Here is a 20701-nt window from a genome sequence, read left to right as displayed (position 1 = left end):
ATAGTCTCGCATGCCCATCAAGTCACTCTGGAGAATTTTTATACTCCTCTCTCTCACTTTTTTTTCACCACAAGAATTTCTACGTTGGAGTAAACCCTCTTGCGGTGACTCCTACATTGCATGTGTAAACCCTCTTGTGTATTTTTTTTCCATCCACCTCTTCAACGTGTTTTTTGTACCTCGGCTCTCCTTGTACACTCCATTCCCTCCGTGTATACACACACAAACGTTATCCATCATAATCGCTTTACGCCGGGGCGTAGCGACGCGACAAAACTTTCACTCGCTCGTTAAACGCTCACAGAGGAGAAGGAAGGGAGCGTTATTACAAGGGATATATTGCGAAAGTACTTCTAGAAAGAGGTAAAAAGCTTTTTTTACAGCTCTCCACGGAGAGAAGGAGGGTCCTTTGATTTTTTAAGGTTTTTGCACACACAATGTTTTTCCTTAAATTTGATTCTTTGATCTCGATCCTTTGATTCCGAGATAAACAGAAGTCATAGAATGTTTTTTTCGGGGGGTTTTCTCGGTGGATTCTGCAGTAGTTATTCCAACGGCTCTGACAATGCAAGAAATCATAGAATATCGTGATGAAATTTAGGTGGAAATATAATTATTAGATTTTTCATCCAATTCAGAGAAATTTGGGAAGCGATTCATCTAAAAAACGGCATTTCTGAGAATTTCCTTCAGAACTTAAAATTTGAAATCCTTGTCATGTATTTAAAAATGGCTGCAAACAATCACAAAAAGTCCAGCATCTTTTTTAACCCTTAAGTGGTCGCAGCTCTCCACCGAACGTAATTGATCGCGCGGTCAAAGAATCCCCGCCCCGGGTATTTTAAGATTTCCAGAAAAAAAAGTTGAAGAAAAAAAATTTATTCCACGTTCAAAGGTAATTTTGAACTTTCAGTGAATAGGAAATGTAGGTATGGGTGCAATAGTTGTCAGATAATCCAAAAACTCGATTTGAAAAAGTGCAAAATTATGAAATTTTCAGGTTAAACATGGGGATTTTCAGCGAGACGAGTTTTCAGAAGATTTTAATAATTCATTGGCGTAAGTTTGGACTGAAAAAAATGTTGATGTGTTCCGTATATTTAAAAGGAGGAATACAAATTTTTATGGGTTTTTCATTTACGAAATTTTTGTGCGAAAAGAAACAAGCAGGGGACCGAGCCTAATCGACAGAAGACATGTGACCGTTACTTTATATGTTATTTTTCTTTTTTTTTTCATTTCTACCAATTCCATTGGTAGTATGCCTCCGAATGGATCCGTAGTGACTAAAGTGGTAAAGTATAGATAAACCCAAAGTATAGATAAACCCAATTATAGATAAACCCAATTTATCGCCCAACAAAAGAGTGGATAATAACTATCAAACAACAACTTCATCAACTAAATGGAATGCCAATCAACCAATAAAGACTTCAAATGTAATACTGCCACCAAGAAAAAATATAGGCTATCCTTATGCAATACATGCTACAGTGATGAACATGAAATCGGTACAATTAATGGTATGAAGTTCTGATAAATGCTAATAAAACTGGCATCATTCAACGTGGAAATATCTCATTTCATTTACACAATATATGCGGCTTTGATAGTCTCATCCAGATATTAATTTCAGCCTATAAAAGTTATTCACGATTCAAAATTGCAGTCAGCTCCTCAGCAATCGACTAATTAAATTTCGTAAAAATGTTGTGTTCAGACAATGTCAATGATAACTTTGATATTTATGAAAGAAGATTGCACATATTTTTAAAATACAGAGGCTTTTTTTTTGACAAAAGTGAATCATACGCCAACCATATTATTCTTAACTCTGCTGTCAATGTAACAATTTTGTGTGAAAAGATTTTCAAGAGAATATATAGCTATTCTACACATTTAAATTGCCCTTCATGTGGTCCTCTGATTAAAAATGAAGTTTTGATCAAGCCAAACATAGAAGCATTATTTCAATTTTCTTATAACGATTTTTTGAGCGTTCTAAATATCACTATTCAGGAAATCTCAAGTCAAACACTCCAATGTTTAGGGAATCATGATTGTCACCATGAATCAGTCGTTTCCATGAACATCTCTTCGTAGAATGTCCTTCAGACCATAAGCTGCAAGTATCTTTGAATGCTTTCCCCAAAGTTTTGAATATACACGAGGCAACATATTGTCTAGCAGGCATCGTCAATTTCATAAACCCGGAGATTATTACCTCTCACGCGATAGGCCGCTACAACGCATGTGTTCTCAAACAGGGCGAATGGAGTAAAATAGACGATTTTAGACCTCAAGAAATTATACCGATGAACCCTACAGAAAGCATATGTCCCCATTTGTGTATTTACATTAAATCAGACAACACGTAAATCGATAGAGATATTTACTAAATCAATTTTGGTTAACAGTAAGACTGTTATAAATCCTTGTATGACGAATAAATATGAACAAATGAATTCTTCTACCATTTTGAAATAAATAAATGCAGCTACATGAAGCTATAAATCTCAGAAAAATATTAGACCTTCATATGACATGACATTTCAAGTAATTATGATGAAAAATCCGATGACCAAAGAAAGACACGGTAATTAACGTAATACACGATTTTTCATGAAACGTTCCATCTCAAGCACTACTAAGCCAATCAAGCCCAAAATTTACCTGAGTTGTGTAACTAGATAGTATCGATCACAACCCGAAATTTTGAATCGACAAATAAACTTTCAATCGTATTACAGCATGCATGAGCAAACTGGCCACGTAAAAATAGAAAAATGGTAATATCTCAAAAACTTTAGATGAAACGGTACTCATATTTTGATGAGGTTAGATAGCCACCATTATAACGAGTATTTTGAAAAAAAAATTGAATTTGGCTGAGTGGTTTTTGAGATATTGAGGAACAAAGTTTCACATTCAAAGTTAAATATCTCTGGAACTACTTATCCGATTTCACTCATCCAAAATACCAAACTTTGATTTCATAAGACCTACAATCGTACAAAATTTGAAGTTTCTATCTCAATTATTTTTCAAGTTATCTTCGAAACAAGCGATTTTGTCAAAAAAATGAAAAAATGACAATAAAAACCATTCTCCCATAGGGGCGAGATTCAATTCTAATGTAACAAGATAGGTATTATCGCGACAAATATTTTGAAAAAAAAAATTTAATTGGCCCAGCCGTTCCGGAGAAATTAGCAAAAAACGATTTTTGAGAAATCCCTATATCTCAAGAACTACTGAACCGATCGAGCTGAAATTTGGCACAGATTTGTGTCTCACTGGTAACAACTATAAGCGAAACTTTCAACTTTTTAGTCCCTATTGTTCTGGAGTTATTGACACAGTTCTGGACAGACGCACACACATACACACATGCATACAGACAGTGGCTAAAAATTGCATTTCTCGATGTTTCATACCACCCTGAATCATCTCCACACAAAATTAGAAAATCTTGAAAAATTGCAATTACAAGGCTTCCATTCGGAAGCAAAAATCAGAAAACGGCGGGGATTCCCTCATTATGCGACCACTTAAGNTCTTCTACCATTTTGAAATAAATAAATGCAGCTACATGAAGCTATAAATCTCAGAAAAATATTAGACCTTCATATGACATGACATTTCAAGTAATTATGATGAAAAATCCGATGACCAAAGAAAGACACGGTAATTAACGTAATACACGATTTTTCATGAAACGTTCCATCTCAAGCACTACTAAGCCAATCAAGCCCAAAATTTACCTGAGTTGTGTAACTAGATAGTATCGATCACAACCCGAAATTTTGAATCGACAAATAAACTTTCAATCGTATTACAGCATGCATGAGCAAACTGGCCACGTAAAAATAGAAAAATGGTAATATCTCAAAAACTTTAGATGAAACGGTACTCATATTTTGATGAGGTTAGATAGCCACCATTATAACGAGTATTTTGAAAAAAAAATTGAATTTGGCTGAGTGGTTTTTGAGATATTGAGGAACAAAGTTTCACATTCAAAGTTAAATATCTCTGGAACTACTTATCCGATTTCACTCATCCAAAATACCAAACTTTGATTTCATAAGACCTACAATCGTACAAAATTTGAAGTTTCTATCTCAATTATTTTTCAAGTTATCTTCGAAACAAGCGATTTTGTCAAAAAAATGAAAAAATGACAATAAAAACCATTCTCCCATAGGGGCGAGATTCAATTCTAATGTAACAAGATAGGTATTATCGCGACAAATATTTTGAAAAAAAAAATTTAATTGGCCCAGCCGTTCCGGAGAAATTAGCAAAAAACGATTTTTGAGAAATCCCTATATCTCAAGAACTACTGAACCGATCGAGCTGAAATTTGGCACAGATTTGTGTCTCACTGGTAACAACTATAAGCGAAACTTTCAACTTTTTAGTCCCTATTGTTCTGGAGTTATTGACACAGTTCTGGACAGACGCACACACATACACACATGCATACAGACAGTGGCTAAAAATTGCATTTCTCGATGTTTCATACCACCCTGAATCATCTCCACACAAAATTAGAAAATCTTGAAAAATTGCAATTACAAGGCTTCCATTCGGAAGCAAAAATCAGAAAACGGCGGGGATTCCCTCATTATGCGACCACTTAAGCCCCGAGTGGAAATTAAAATCAGGATAGAATAAGAGACTGACCAGTAAAAACAGACTGTGATCAGTTTTGGATCAGAAATGTAACGCTTGTTTGGATCCATACCTGGTTAAAATTCTAGGATCCGATCTTTCTGAACAGTACCGGATCCGATACGGATCTAGTCGAGATTTGACTGATCAGAATAGGATCACAATTCACTTCGCCGCATTATATCCAGATATTTCATACAGAATCTCATTAGATCCTGATCCGAAAGTCTAATCAATAAATTGTGTTCAGTATTGGACCTAAAACTGATCTAGATCCAAGCTGAGTGAAATTTCTACTCGGGGCGTTGAAAGTTTACAAATTATGGAAATTTTCATTTTTTTCTGAACATTGCAAATTATAGTAGTTCTAATTAATCATGAACAAGATGCCCACGAGAAAAATATAGTGGAAAATATAGGAAATACGGGCAATTGTTAATCTCGGAGCAAACAAAGAATGAAAGACAAAAGGTAGATTTTTCAGATTCTGTCCGCGAAAATTATCGTAATGAAAATGTAATTGCTCCTGAAATAGTAACAGCGTTTTTCTTGGCGTGCTTATTACGGCAGTAAGCCCGTGTGTCTTGACAGCGACTTGATTTTTTTATGTGTTCTTGGGTTCTTATTCGGTCGATGAAAGAAATGACAACGCTATTGTAGCCTCTTTTGGTCATTTTAGTACATTAGAGTACAAGAGCACAAATTTCGTTTTCAACGAAAGGTCTGTACACACATTCGTTGAAAACGAAATTTATTACCGAGTGCTCTATAATATTTTATGTCAAGTCGTGCAGAAGTCGAGTTTTGAGCAGGCTGCGCGAAGCGACTTATTGCACGGCGCGACATAAATTCATTTTCTTACTATTTTCACAAATTTGTAGTTAAGAGAAAGTAAAAAAAACATTCGGAGAAAAATGGTCGCTTGACCCTCGATTACTCGCGTTCGGCCGCCATCCTTCATCCGTCGCACGGTTAGCGCGGCGTCGCTGGGTTAACCCTCCCGAGTGGAAATTCCGGTCAGGTCTTGATCAAGCTTGGATCAGGTTAGACCTGACCACTGATCAGGTATTGATCAAGTTGACGGAACCGGTCTTGATCAGACATGTTACGCATCTGACCAATTCGGATTTGATCAGGACGAATGGATCCGAACTTAACCAAGTCAACTGTATGAAAACCGGATGACCTGTCTGTCAGTGTCAATAAAAATTATCAATGATAATTAATCCAAAACAAAAGATAATTCAAATCATTCACCGTAGGCCGCCTCTCTTAATGAATCTCTGGTGTTATTACCTCTGAAAAAGCTTATTATTTTTTTTCCGATGCTGGTGATCGCACCGGGGATCCTATGATTGCTCATCCTATGCCCTAACCACTACGCTATCGTGCTATTACTATTGAGTAAGCGGTACATTGCCTATATGATTTGTATCGGGGTATTCGTTGAATTTACGATTATTCCTGATCTCGCGCATGTGCGTGTGTATTCTCAGAGATAAAATATGCTCAATTAAATTTTTATTTATTTCATTAATGAATAATAATAATGATAATAACAATAACACTAATAAATAAATAGACATTTGGTGATTTTTTTTCTCAAGATCATTTGCGTGTAAGTTTGATACTCCTCTAATTCGTATTTACGGCATCATTATTCCTCCCTTCTGTACATTAGCGAAGGGCTGGCTGTTAATTAAATTGATTAATTAAATTGAATTCATTAAATTAAATTAATTTAATTTATTTTACTCATAGTATAATGATCCTTTTTAAAAATTGAAAATAATTATTGATAATGGTTGATAAAACTTAATTTGAATAGTATAATAATAGTTAATTGAATTATCTGAAAAACTTATTAAAATTAATGTCAGGTGGACCGGATCTGAATCTGGTCATTTTCTCTTCAATTGACCCCGTTCAAATGGCGATCAAAGACATCAAATCGGAATTTGATCAAATTGGGGTCAGGCAGCCGATCTCAGGGTGAGATCGCGCCTACCTGATCAGAACTTGATCTGAATCATCCTGCAATTTTTCGGATCCGATCTACTGGATCAAAACTTGGTCAGGTTCTCATCAGGCATCATCTGATCATGTCTACCTGATCAGAACTTGATCTGAACCCGCCTGTAGTTTTTCGGATCCGATCTGCTGGATCAGAACTTGGTCAGGTTCTCATCAGGAATCACCGGATCAGTCGAACCTTATAAAAACCTGATCAAATTCTCATCATGCTTCAGGTGGGCCTGAAGCAATTTCCACTCGAACTAGTTTGGTCACCAAACGCGATCCTGCGATTGGTCACCTCCACGGGGATTCGCCGCCGTGTTATTTAGGCTTTAACGTTGTCGAATTCACTCTACACTGCCCGGGCGCGTTTAGCGAGTTTCCGGCAACGTCGCGTCATGGGCAATTTCATTGAACATGGGAAAAAATAATCCATACGTTCGAAATAATTTGTTTTTTTGCAGGAATTTTGGGAAATATGTTGTCCTAAAAACTGCTATAATTTTTTAGACCCTTCAATTGATAAAGTCCTTTTTCTGTACTGCCTCTCACGATTTCTCGTCTGGGAATTGGTATTACATACTTCCCAAACTCGAAAACTTGAAAATCACTACAGAAAAATATTATTCCTGGGCTGTTGCGATGGGGTTTTATTACTCGTGTGGTTGGCCAGTCCTCGCCTACGGCTCGGAGGGCAACGCCACACGAGTAAAAAACCCCATCGCAACAGGCCGGAAAAATACTATTTTTTTTCATTTTTCCGGTTAGTCAGTCAATTGTAATGAAAGAAAATCGACGCGCGGCGGGGTTTCCCTTATAGGGCGACCAATCTAGGGTTAAATCGAGCGCATTGTTGCAACGTTGGCGCTTATCGCTATGCGCGCATTTCAAGTGTAGTAGGGAATGTAGCAACACTGTCGCTCGAGCGGTCGACAGGGACTCACTCGCACCGGGGGGCGCGGCGCCGCTTTTCTGTCCGTTTGACGTTCCTTTTTTTTGCTAATCAAATTTCCTGAGAAAAAAAACAGACAATGCCAACGCTTAATAAAAGGATTGTACTAGGAACTCTAATTTTTTGGGAGTTTTTAAGCGTCGAAAAACACGCCAAAGGAGATTCTACAATGAACGCAACGCAGGCTTGACGCAACGCTTGCAATTGTCAAAATAATCGTAAAACAGTTGAATGATTGATTCAAATAAGTGCACGCGTCGCGTTAATCCTGCGTTGCACTTCATTGTAGAATCTCCTTTAAATATAAAAAACGAAAATGGGTGGGACCACCCTTAGTGAGCGAGTGATCGAGGGCTAAGATTTGAGCATTCTATATCATTTTCCATCAAAATTAAAAAAATTAGAAATGGAACGATTACAAAGCTTCAATTCGGAAACAAAAATGTTTAATTCTAGCTATGGACGATTCGAATAGGGAAACTGTAGCTTCAAGTTCATATTGAATTCATAATTTTCCACTGCTTAGAAGAATTCTTGTCGGATCGAACGATCACTACGTTTATGGAAGGGATTCTGCGACATAAAAGCGACATTCGCGCCGCGTTCTCACGCTTCAAGTTGCGATACCGCAGTGCTATGTCCCGCAAAGCTCGCTGATGTGTACCGCGGGGACTCCGCCGCAATCTTGTGTCGGCATGCATCATGTCATCCCAACGCGCATGAGCACATTGTTTTTATAAAGTTTCATTGAAGTTTAACAGTAACAAGGCTACGATTGCTACGATTGAGTGAAATCGAATCAAATAAAGACAATCATGCAGCCGGATTGTCTGGATATAGTGATTGAACTTCGGTTGTGGGCGATTGCGTGTAAAATTGCTGATTTATATCTGGAAAAATTGTTGAAACTTTGAAAAATCCATCCCAATTCTGTCCTTGAAATTTCAGTAGAACTGTTACTTGATTAAAATTTCCAAGAAATGTAAGAGAAATTTCAGCGAAAAATAAGTTCTCGTAGTGGGTAAGGGGTTTCTCGTAATTGGAGTTGTCTTCTAATTCGTGATGAAAAAAAATAATAGAGTAAAAAAATTAATAGAGCAAGAGAATATCCTTCATTGTTTAGTTTTTCACATAGTTTCTCACTGTTCCCTATCCACTTGAGGAGAGCATACGATTTGAAAAATGAAATTGAAAGTTTCAGAAAATCTCCATACTGTTGAATCTTGGGAACTAATTGCTGGAAATTTTTGGTAATTATCTATATACGTCATCGATTTTATGAAAACAAATGTATTTACAATTTCGTTTTAATTCTCCATTGATCCTACTGTCAGAAAATTAGATGCAAATGAAGACAATGTCCTGAAATTATATGAAATATATTGACAAATCTCTTGACGAATGAGAAAAAGAAATGACAACCCTTCACATTGACCTCATGTTCTACCATAAATTAGATATATAGCATAGATTTCTTTTAAACTCATTTCATTTATTACAATTCGAGGTTATGAGACAATTTTGTTTGCCGGCGTTCTCGAGAAATTCGCCTCAGTGTCGCTTGAAGGAGATTCTACAATGAACGTCACATAGGCTTTACGCAACGCTTGCAATTGTCAAAACAATCGAAAACCAGTTGAACGAGTGTTTTGAACAATTGCAAAAGCTGCCACAAGCCTGCGTTGCGTTCATTGTAGAATCTCCTTTAGGGTCCTGTCACAAAAATACTCGAAAAACAATTGAATGATTGTTTCAGGCATTGCGTAAGTTTCGCGATGCGTCCACTGTGGCATCACCATTACACCGATCTCACCATTCAATTGCGTTGACACTCGACCCTGTCGCGGCAATAGTACGCTGCAGACTTTCTACGTCTCAGAGTGCCTATCGTAGCGATATTCAATCTTGCAGGCCAACTAATGCTGCGACGTTTTGCGCCATGAAATGTCCACTACGATCTTTACAGCCATTTTCTTTTGAATAATTGAATTTACATCCATAAAATGTAAAACAATTACTGACCATAAATTTGGTATGAAATGCGGAAATTAAGGCTTTTATACTTACATTTTTTTCCTGAGCTTGACAAATTCCTTGATCTTGATCCTTTAATTTTGAGGTAAACATAAGTAATATTTTTTTTGTGGTTTTCTCTATGGGTTTTGCAGGAGTTATATCAGCGGGTGTGTCGGTGCCAGTGCAGATACCATCACAGACACCGGATTTAGCTGGCAACTATTGGCCCCGGCTTCAGTGATCCCAGCTATTCGGGTTCCCGCCCGCGAGCCTACTCGTAGGCCAGGAGAGCCCGCCTCCAGGACCACCAACACCTAATGCGGTATCACGACCGCTTCTTACTTCGCTCGGTCTACCACAGTCTATGCCACCTTCATCGACATCTATTACACATAGTGGACATCAGGCGAGTACACCTGCGACACCAGTCACTAATTCCGATGCCAGTGAGTGAACCAAATGAAAAATGAAAGAGGAGGGAGAGAACGTAGGATTTTTATGAGAAAAATCAAACGTGTTCTTGTATAAACAGTAATGGGGGGGGGGAGGGTTCGGAGACACCCGGGTCATGCAGGGTTCTATAGGGAAAGTTTAAACCCGATGGACCATATGTAAAACAGAAATCCATCAGTAGAATTGTTCCTTAGACTCCAGTCTCTCTTTTCAAATTCATAGGAATTTTGGAGAATGGGTTAGAGTATGATTGGATCAAGTCGTGGGGTTTGACTCAAGTTTTGATCAAGTTAGAAAGTTAGAAGATTCATTGTATTGAGGGTCAATCATTAGGTGGCGGAATGTTTTATCTTGGTAATAAAGATTTAATTTAGGTCTGGAAATGTTTTGAATCAGGTTTAACCCTGTAAGGTGAAAGTCTGACTAAATTGTACTTTGCGCGTCGGATTGTTAAGAGGAATGAGGATGCCTTTCAAGAGTAAACTACATTGATAAAATACATTAAACTTCGATACAATACAAATGAATATGCAATTGATAATCTTGAATTCAAGAATAAGAAATTATGTGAACGAATTTTGGATCGTTTTAACAAGCTTGAATAAATATTCAAAACGAAATTTTTTTTTGCAGTCTTCAGTCAAGGATTTCCTAGACACAAGTCGAGGATATTCATCTCTACAATCAACTATTGATTTTCCGCAAAATTTTAACTGGAACCATAACGAGAATTGAATTAAGAGCTTGTCATTCCTTGAATCAAGTTACAAATGATTGAGTCAAAATTTCATGAAAATTTCTATTCAAGTCTCAAAACTTCTGATTCCCGTCCTTTTTCCATCAACTCCGACGCACTCCTCCTGTTCATTCGAAAAACTTAATTCTAGTACAGATAAACTTGGTTCATGAATGAAAGAAGGCTTTAATGAACGTCTCCTAACTTCACTTTAAAAAATTATAAATCAAGAGTACAAATACAAATTGGATTAACTTTTTTGACTCCACATAATTGATGGTGGATTCGAATGAAATCACTAAGACTGTGTATCTCAATCTTATCCCTCAATTTAAATCGAAGATTGATTGATTCACCGGATTTCGACTCAAAACAAATGTGCAATTTGCAATTACGCTAGAATTAAATTTGCTAAAACTTGAAGAAAATCAAACAACGTTTTGATTCAAGTCATCATTTCATTTACTCCTGAATAAAATATCACCTAACTTGATTCAAATACAAATAACGTTCGATTGACTTCCCGAAATTTTGAGTCAACAAAAATAAAAACTTGAATCAAGCTTCCAACCCTCAACCGGCGCCGAAGCAAGACTCAGTGAATCTTTTCCTTCACCTCGACATAATCTGGACCAAATCGAATCAGAAGCGCCCTTAAAATCTCCCCTGAAAAAATTTTTCATACTCAAGTCAAGTCAGTTTCAAAACTTAAATCAACTCTTTCTCTGTGAAACATCCTTAGTATAACTAGGGGGAATAACTACACGAAACTTGGAGATCGATTGTGCGGCGAATTTAACGTCTGTGTGCTGTATGGTAATTGCGGAGTCAAAGATGTGTGGGATGTTAGGAAGAGGGAGGGAAGGGGGGAGATAACTTGAATAGAGAAAGAATTTGAAGGAAAAAGAGAGGACAGAGAGGGGTTTGGATCGCAAGTTTCCTACTGACGGCTGGTGGTATTCTCGCGAGGTTTGAGCGTAACACGGGGTGGCCATTGGGGTGAAGAGGGTGGAGGATGGGTGGGTGAGTTCTGCTCACTGAGATGAGCTTTTTTCGGGGAGACAAAAGAGGGGGCAAGGAGGGAGGGGAGCAGAGAGAATTGAATGGAATGAGAAAGAGGGCTGAGGCAGTTTGCGGGGGATCGTTTGATAGCTGCCTTCGAAGGGTGGTTTTCTTGGAGTCGGCCATCGCGCTTCCAAACGAGATATGGCGTCGTATCCCAACTGTCGTACTTGTCGTATATCTAATCGGTGTTATCATCCATTTATTTTTGGAAAGGAACAAAAAATAAAAATCATTTCAACAATTTTATTTCTCTCATTTATTGGTGCCTATGAAATTTATTGTTTTCATAATTAATTAATTAATTAATTAATTGTTAAGTCGATTCATGAATATTTTCTGTTGGAATATAATTTTTACGGAGCACTTTAATGTATATCTCTTTCTTAGGACATTTCTTTCCATGAAAAAGTTGAATGATGGAATTTAATGGGGTTCGTGTATAAAAATATTGTAAAATACAATTTGTTACTATCGTTTAGATGATATAATGTATATTAATCGCATTGATACTTGTATATACAGAACGAGGAGTGGTTTTTTCGGACGTATGATTATAGCATATTCATAAAAAAAATACATTTTTAAACAGATGAAAAAAATAACAGTAATATAACGCAATTGATGTTTTATACCTTCATGTCGAAGTAGTCCATGCCAGTAATGACCATTCAAACATTTTTTCAGTTTTCCACCCCTTCGCCCTCCACTCCACAAAACAAATTTATGTTTACGCTCATTGCCATTTTTATTCCTCCCCCATGGCTGATTCCTCATTTATTATTTATTTTTTCAGTAATAAATTCCAAATTAAATGCATCAAGTGAATCGAAAAAACTTTTGTTCGATGAAATAGCATTTTATTGGAAATAAAAATTATCCGGGAATACGACTGAGTGGGCTGGGGAGAGAGGAGACGAGGCTGGAGTGTGTAGAATGCGTTAACGAAAATAATGAAGTACCACAGGTGAAAAAATCATCCACCTGTGAAGCGGTATTAATTTTGCAAGCGAGTTGCGTTTATCGGACCTTTTTTCCCGCTCTGTCGTATGATTCAATCATTTCATATGACATTTTTTTTCACGAATTGGCTGACCCTCAAACGTCGAGTGAAATTTCTAGTTTTTTTGTTTTATTCATTTTGTTTTTAATTTCACTGGCAAATATGATGAAATTACCCTGCAACGTCCAGCAATATATAGCTAATCATTGATAATTTATAAGGACTAAAAAAAAGACAGCAAAATTTTCCATAACAATCACTGTAGACTGGTAGAATTGACAGATGAGAAGGAATATGAATGATCAAGAGTGTGCACTTGAACTCATAATTGCAGTCAATAAATAGTTATCCATTAACGCAGCAGAGCAATTAATTGAGAGATTAATTACATTATCGATGCGATTATAATTAATTGTGTATCATAAAGTGTAAGAATTATAAACTCTAGTACCAATTAATTGATAATTAAAGTCAGTAGGAGGCGACTTTGTCGATTAAGGAAACAAAAAGTATTTAACAAATTTTTATGGAAAAATGACGTGGAGAGGCGGGGAAAATTAATTGAGCCACGTAATGATGAAATCACAAAAATGATGAAAATACATTCGCGAATGAAACAAAAAATAATGTACATTGATTCTTAAATTTATATTTTTGGAACTAAATGAAAAGATTAAAAAATCACGTGAAATAAATTTAACGATGACAATGTTCTAATTAATAATACTGATGGAAGATAATTAAATGAATAAAAAAATTATAGCAATATAAATATATAGCAAAGAGCGACATTGAGGAGCTCCTTTCAGTTTCTAAAATTCAGTCTTTGAGATGAAGAGAGAAATATTTCGTGGATGGCAGATATGAAAACACCCTCGTTGGAAAAAGTACTCGAGGGGTGGCTGAAGACGCGCATTTATATAGAATATACAGAATATATATGTATATACATAAAATTGAACCTGCCCATGCCACTTCCGTGTTAACGTTTCGTTGAACGTGATAATTAGAAAGTGCTTTCTCCCGAAAAGGCACTCATTAATGTAAAATTGTTTCACCGTGTGTTTTAGCCAAAGATGCAGTGAATTTTCACTACTTAAGTGAAGATTAAGAGGAAATGATTTCATTATGTTTCAAACCCTGATTCAATTTTAAGCAATTGAGGTATCAAAATTTCAAAGTCATTGAAATAAAACCAAAATCTTGAAAAAAAAATCAAAACTCACATCAATTTTTTTTAGGAAATAAAATTGGGAAGCATATGACTATTGGGTTTTTGCACGATTTTTATTCATATTGAAAATCAATCAATACGAAATGAAATGCAAACAATTGAAAAGCAACATTTATATTTCAGAATTTTTCCATTCAAAAAATTTCATGCAAAAACCCAATTCAGAAATGGAATCAGATGAGAAATATCTTCTAGAAGGATGGATTTTATCTCTTGACATTTTGTTCTATAGCTGCCAATTCTAGAGATATCACATTTTCAAACTAATTTTCATAGGAAATCTGTGACTTTATCAGTTTGAAACGATTCCTCATATTAAATTACAAATATCTCTGAAATCAATAGGTCCAGAGGGAAATGCCACAAGTCTACTGTAATCCAGAAAAATTGTCTACAAAAAGGCCTTGTGACATTTCTCTGCGAACCTATTGGGTCCGAACATATTAGCAAAAAATCTGTACAAATTTCGTAACTCATCTTTTGTTGCCCCTCGTCAACCCATTCCAAACTCCCCAAATGCAATCAATCATCTTCTCATTATTTATAAACATATATCACCTAAAAACTGTACAAAGGTAAAATGAAACATACTCGCATAATTTCTCAATAAAACCAGAACTTTATTGAAAAAGCATCGAAACTCACAATTTCCAGCAATATTGCAAACTGTACCAACCACCTCCCGACCGAAACAGAACGCGGGAGTGGTACACGATTCTTATTACACGTAGCAATTAAACAAAACCGAGAGAAAAATTACAAAAAAAAACTAATACGAGAATACAGTGTATGCGCATAAACGAAAAAAGTAAAAAAATTATCAATGAAGAATACCCTAATATATTAATTGCGGCAGTAATCTATGTAAGTGTTGTGAATAATGAGATAATATTGTTGCTGTGATTACCTCTAAGATTGTAAGTAGCAGAAGAAAAAAAAACCACAAAAAAATGGAAAAAATTAATGAAATAATTAGTACCAACTATTAGATGTCACTGTCTTAATTCAATAAATGTTATTTCATTTTAAACTGACGAATATTTACATATCCTTTTCTCCTCTTTTTTCTGTTCATGTCACAGCCAACTCATGAAGCAACAGTTTTGGTCTACCACAACATTCAGTATTTCATTTGACAGCTCAATGAATCATGTCTGTATTCTCTTGAAATATTAATTATCGTCGATTAAACGAGTTGAGTCTATAGTCACACATAACACTGGGATAAAATGTTCCGAAAACTCCGCCAATTGACTTTTCAATGCCAGCAGCATCGAGAGTAGCGATAAACCTCATCATTTTCTCTCAAAACAAGCACTTGTCGTCCATTTCTCACTTGACTGAGGAGTGGAGATCTCTCAGATCTTATGGTAGTGTAGTTTGCAGGACTGGGGAAGGGTGGTCGCCCATTCAGCCTCTTCCTCTGAAGACTCATTCCAAAAAGAGCCAGCATGACCCAAATCACCGCCAGCCATATGTCTTCCAAGATGTAAAAGAGAAGTACAATCATAAATATGATAATTCCAGTAAAAATCTCATTATTCAACAAACTATCCACCAATCCTACCTTCCCCCTGATACGGTGGCTGAATTGTAGCAACATTAAATCCACGAACTACCATTCGACGCACTGTGTTGATCACAATATACTTGAGATTGGATCCCAGCCAGTAATCGATTGATAGAACTATTGTATACGCACCAACGAATGCACAGCAAACGATATTTGAGCTTAATGGAAACATGCAGAGTAATAGAGGTACCATTATCATAATTGCTGCATAAACGACCCAGAAGTTTGCATCGTTTTCAAACAGTGCTATACCATCTGAAAATGGAAATAGTAAATCAGTAGAGGGGCGGGGCAACTATTCCAGTCAAATACCATATATTTGCTCATTCACTAATCATGTCGAAAACGAGTGGTTCTACAGAATCAAGAAAATTCGTTTGAAGAGTTGAAAATTGTTGACAGATATGTCAGACAGATTATCGGGCGATACTGTTTAAGCAAAATTTCGAAACTATTTTTTTTCCGGTAGTTTATGCAATTTCATTGAAAACAAATTCTCCAATATACGAAGATGTGTACTGAGTAATCAATTTAATGAAGAATAAATGCCCTTAATTAGGTTTGGAACAAAAGAAATCAAACTTGATCAAGTTGATAAGTTCATCTCTCCATGTTATAAAAATCCAAATCGACTTCTGGTGATAAAAATTTGGTACTGGAAATTAGCACTCCGAAATTAAAGGCCATAAGTATCATGTGGATCAGAATAAGGGTCACGAGGGTCTAAAGAAGGGTCATGAGGGTCAAAATAGGGGCCACAAGGGCCAGAATAAGAGTCAAATAAGGGTCACAAGAGTCAGATTGAGGATCACAAAGGTCAAATTACGGGTCCACATAAGAGTCATGGGGGTCACAAGGCTCAAAATAAGGGTCTCAATGTCTCTCTATATTTTTAAAATCTAAATCTACTTTTGGTGACGAAAATTTGGTGCTCGAAATTAAGACTCCAAAATTAAGGATCAAAATAAGGCTGACGAGGGGGATGAGTGTCAGAATGAGGGTCACGAGAGTTAGATTAAGGGTCACAATGGTCAGAATGAGGATGGGGCTCATATGGGGGTTGGCGAGCGGAGCGAGCAGGGGGCGTAGACCCGTAATAATGTAGAAAATCAATCGAAAACTCAATAAATCGATGTAATCAATGAATAAATTCTCGAAATAGTTATTCGATTCCCCATAAATCAGCATCATTATGTAGATTTTAATTCCTTCTCCATCCCCCATATCATCAAACATTTGTACTTTCTGCAATAACGCATGTAGCAAGCGTGTAATCTAAATAGGTTACGTACTAAATAAATATTGGGGACACAATTAGGTAAATGTCGAATCTTTCAAGTTGGCTACAGTCTCCGTGGGAGTCTGATGCGTGTGTACCCAGAGTTTTTCGGCGGATGGTTCACCATCCCCCAGCAAAATGACTGCGTAAAATCTCTGTATATGAAACGAGGGTGGCTAGGAACTGAGGGTGGGTTGAATTGCGTTATGGTGAGAAAGGGCGGGAGGCGAGTTTTTTCTCTCTCACTCTGGAGGGGGATTTCAACAGGCAGTTTCCACATGAGTGGTTAACATTGATAGAAAGGGCCGACGGGGGAAAATACAGAAGGAGGCTGCTTCTGGGATGCTCATCATCCCTTCACAGAATTCAAACTAACTTGGCATTCTTTTTTCTCTCCCCTCTTATTTTGTAGGTTTAAACCTTTCTTTCATTATTATACTGTAATTTGCAACTAGTTCCCCTGGGGATGATATCATCCGATTGTTTTATTTATCTCTTTCTTTCTTCTCTCATGTTGTTCAAATTAATTGTTTAAGCATAATGATTGCATAATTCATATACATCACTATGAAAAATATTAACTGCCGAATCATCTCGAGAATTACTCGTTCAGTAAGGAAATGCGAAGATACTTTCTGTTGGATCTTTTTACAATTGCCTATGATTACAGCTAAACTTAAATTATAATCGAATAGATTAGTGACAGAAAACGTTACATGAATTTTATTTAGAAGGGAAATCACTGGTCGCTGAGATGATTAGATTATCAATTGGATGAAATATTCGACCTGTTACGTTTCATCAATTCATCATACAGTTTTTAAAACTAAATCGAGATGTAGGAATGCGTACCTGGTATGCTAAAGTAAGTTATACTTGCTACCAAAGCACCGAGAGATAACGTAGCTTGGAGAATAGCAATGCATGGCATTCCGAACGTACACCACAGAGTTATCGATGCTATTCCGGTCAGGACGCCTATTAAAAGAGAGAGTCCGAGTTGTGCTGAAATAAAGCGTCAATTATATACTTCATAGGAAGAAAAATTGAAGAACTGATTTTGGTACGCAAAGTAGTGGAAGTGAAAAAATTCGAAAAAATTTTGTAGACATTTTTTGCGAATATTTTAAAGAACACTATTGAAAAAATTTTTTCGTGTCACGGGACCTGAAAAACCCCATTTTCAGTCATGAAATTGGCGTTTTGCAGGTTCCTCGACACGAAAATTAATATACACACCTCGCTATGGAAAACATATCACCCTCCCCCACGTGCTTGCCATCCTTGCCTTCGGCTCGGAAGGCAATCTTCCACATGGCGGACGGTGATCTGTTTTCCAAGGCTTGGGCATGTAATGTACTATCTTGTAGTCTATGTAGGTGTCCACAGAGCTCTATTGGTTCTTTTCACTAAGCACTAGGCCGTGTTGTATTTGTCAGTGAATTCCTAAATTGTTTCATGGTATTCAGTGTTTAGTTTTTCTCACCAGAAATATCTTCATATTCAGCAGCCGCAAGACAAATATGCCCAACGACCCCTCCGGAGATCGTCCCCAGAAAGAACATCTCAGCGCAGAACCAGACGTGGCCGATAAACGTGAGGAAAAAACCGACGAAGAGAATTGTTGCACAGATCACTTTAGAAATTGTTGTGTCTAAAAATGAATCAAGGCATTAGGATTAACTTATACTGTTCGGAATTGGATACTATTTGTGAATTAATTCTCTTACGTACTTAGAAGTGAGCATGATTCAGGGTTTGATAATGGACTACAGGCGTATGAAAAAGCTGGGACGTATGCAACTGACGAATTCTTATATCTCGCTATCATTGCGTATACTGAGCCTGTTCCGGGATAGGCACTGAAGACTCTCCTCATTTGGGATGTTGAAACTGCTGGCGGTACCTGAGTCATAAAATTGGTGGTAAGCAAGCAGAGATTCAATCCGATCCGACAGAAAACATGTAACCGTTACTTTTCGCAATACTATTGTTTCCGAATGGAAGCTTTGTAATCGTCCATTTTTACGATCTTCTAATTTTACTTGAAAATGATGTAGAATGTCATGTCCTCTCTATAAGATACCTCGCTCTCCGAGCGCTCAAGGCCTACCCTCACTGTCGGCATTTTTATCGCCTCCCGAATGTTTACATTCCGTGGGCTTCTTATTTTTTATTCTTATTTTTATCGTTTTTTTACATCGCTTCGACCCGGTTAGGGTACATTGCGATGATGATCAAGACTTTAAATGGTCAGATCGCACCATTCTACCCGGCCGGGATTTGAACTCGGAACCTTTCGCATGTGAGGCAACGAACTTACCCACTGCGCCAAGCCACCGGGATGTGGCCTTCATATAACATACCTATGGCCCTGGTCATTTTGCAACGGGAAGAGGATAGTTATAAGGATCAAACGGTGTTAAGGGTCAAACGGAAGGGACAAACGAAGTGGGTCTAATGACCTTAAAGGGGGGTTACACCACTTTTTTCAAGTAGTGGAAATATACATCGATTTTTTTTCACTTTTCCCATTGAAAAATCGTAATTTTTCGTCGTGATTATTCTCGAGTCCACCAACAATCCACCAATATCAGCTGCCATTCTATCACGCGGTGTTATGTTTAGAGAGAAAAGGGAACGCGAGCGATACAAATGCAAAACATTAAAAACATATAAATTGATTAGTTATCGATATTCATTCAGTAAAAATGACAATTTCATTGAATTCGGGCGCAACGAGCGAGGTATCTTATTTGAAGTCCGTTGATCCCTATTTTTTTCCCCTCTATGGGCGCGCGTACTGGGGGCATAGGGGTGCTCGGAAGTCCACTCTCCTACTATCCCTAGGGTATCTTATACGAAGCATCTGCTGTATTTCTACTTAACCCTCCTGAACTGGCTCAATGAGCACCGCGCTGCCCGTTTTCGAATTTTTCTTTTTTCAATGAAATGAGTCAATAAAAATCTGAAAAAATTACAATGCCTAGGGGAGACCGGGGCAAAGTGGAACGGTGGGGCAAAGTGGAACGTCGGGGCAAAGTGGAACGGTAGCAAATTTTTTTCTTGAGGAGTCAAACACGCTTAAGGGTCAAACAGGGAAGTAATCGGAAGGAGCAGCAGTTGTTGAGGGTCAAATAAAAAAAATCACTACGACATGTAACCATATTTCGAGTAAGAAGTCTTAAATTAAGAACCGTTGGGTTCTCGAGGGGGTACCAAGATGAAACATGGGAATCTCCAGTTGATAAGAATATTAGAGCGACTCTTAGTATATTATGAAGTATTTAAAATAGTATGGAAAATATTGAGGCTCAACCCTTTTTGCTCCTTACGTAGATGTAAAACCTCGTGTTTCGAGGTTTTGGCTTTTAAATGTTCCTCGCACCACGATTTTCATTCCACTTGAACTGTTTCTTTTCAATGTTCGTTAGATTCCATAGAATGAAACTACTTTTCTTTTCTTTTTTTTTTCAATTCAGTCACGAAGCGGTAAAACCGTTTAAGGATATCCAAGTATCTTTTATAGTTTGATACAAACCACAGTATAGATTCAACAATTTTCAATCATCACATTTGTCAATTAAATTGTGACAAAAATTAAAAAAAAATCGTGGATATTCAGCGTCATTCAAATTATAATTTTGTAGGGAATTATCATTTTTTTAAACATTCCCTTCTTCTAAATATATATATATAT

At 37.0% G+C, this 20701-nt stretch overlaps 2 protein-coding genes across 5 annotated transcripts in view; one reads left to right on the top strand and one right to left on the bottom strand.

The window, feature by feature from the left end:
* The window catches only part of LOC107040375 (paired box protein Pax-6), a 91866-nt gene extending 81734 nt beyond the window's left edge, over positions 1–10132 (top strand). Inside the window, exon 9 of the mRNA XM_029126254.1 lies at positions 9814–10132. Coding sequence (XP_028982087.1) covers positions 9814–9902 — 89 coding nt within the window. The 3' untranslated portion in view covers positions 9903–10132. The remainder of the gene's footprint in view (positions 1–9813) is intronic.
* Positions 10133–14748: 4616 nt separating this feature from the next.
* LOC107040382 (transmembrane 7 superfamily member 3) overlaps positions 14749–20701 on the bottom strand; it is a 23232-nt gene continuing 17279 nt past the window's right edge. For 3 of the 4 annotated variants that reach the window (XM_015260457.2, XM_015260460.1, XM_015260459.1), the window contains 5 exons: positions 18736–18907; positions 18488–18655; positions 17854–18006; positions 15717–15977; positions 14749–15628 (listed from right to left, as the gene is read on the bottom strand). In XM_015260457.2, coding sequence (XP_015115943.1) covers positions 15408–15628; positions 15717–15977; positions 17854–18006; positions 18488–18655; positions 18736–18907 — 975 coding nt within the window. In that variant the 3' untranslated portion in view covers positions 14749–15407. The remainder of the gene's footprint in view (positions 15629–15716; positions 15978–17853; positions 18007–18487; positions 18656–18735; positions 18908–20701) is intronic. The other variant, XM_015260458.2, reaches the window with a different exon arrangement.

The sequence above is a fragment of the Diachasma alloeum genome, unplaced genomic scaffold, assembly GCF_001412515.2.
Source record: "Diachasma alloeum isolate Michigan unplaced genomic scaffold, Dall2.0 Dall_scaffold_00328, whole genome shotgun sequence".
Classification (NCBI taxonomy): domain Eukaryota; kingdom Metazoa; phylum Arthropoda; class Insecta; order Hymenoptera; family Braconidae; genus Diachasma; species Diachasma alloeum.
The sequence above is the reverse complement of the archived record's forward strand: the minus strand, read 5'-3'. Positions and strand labels throughout refer to the sequence as shown.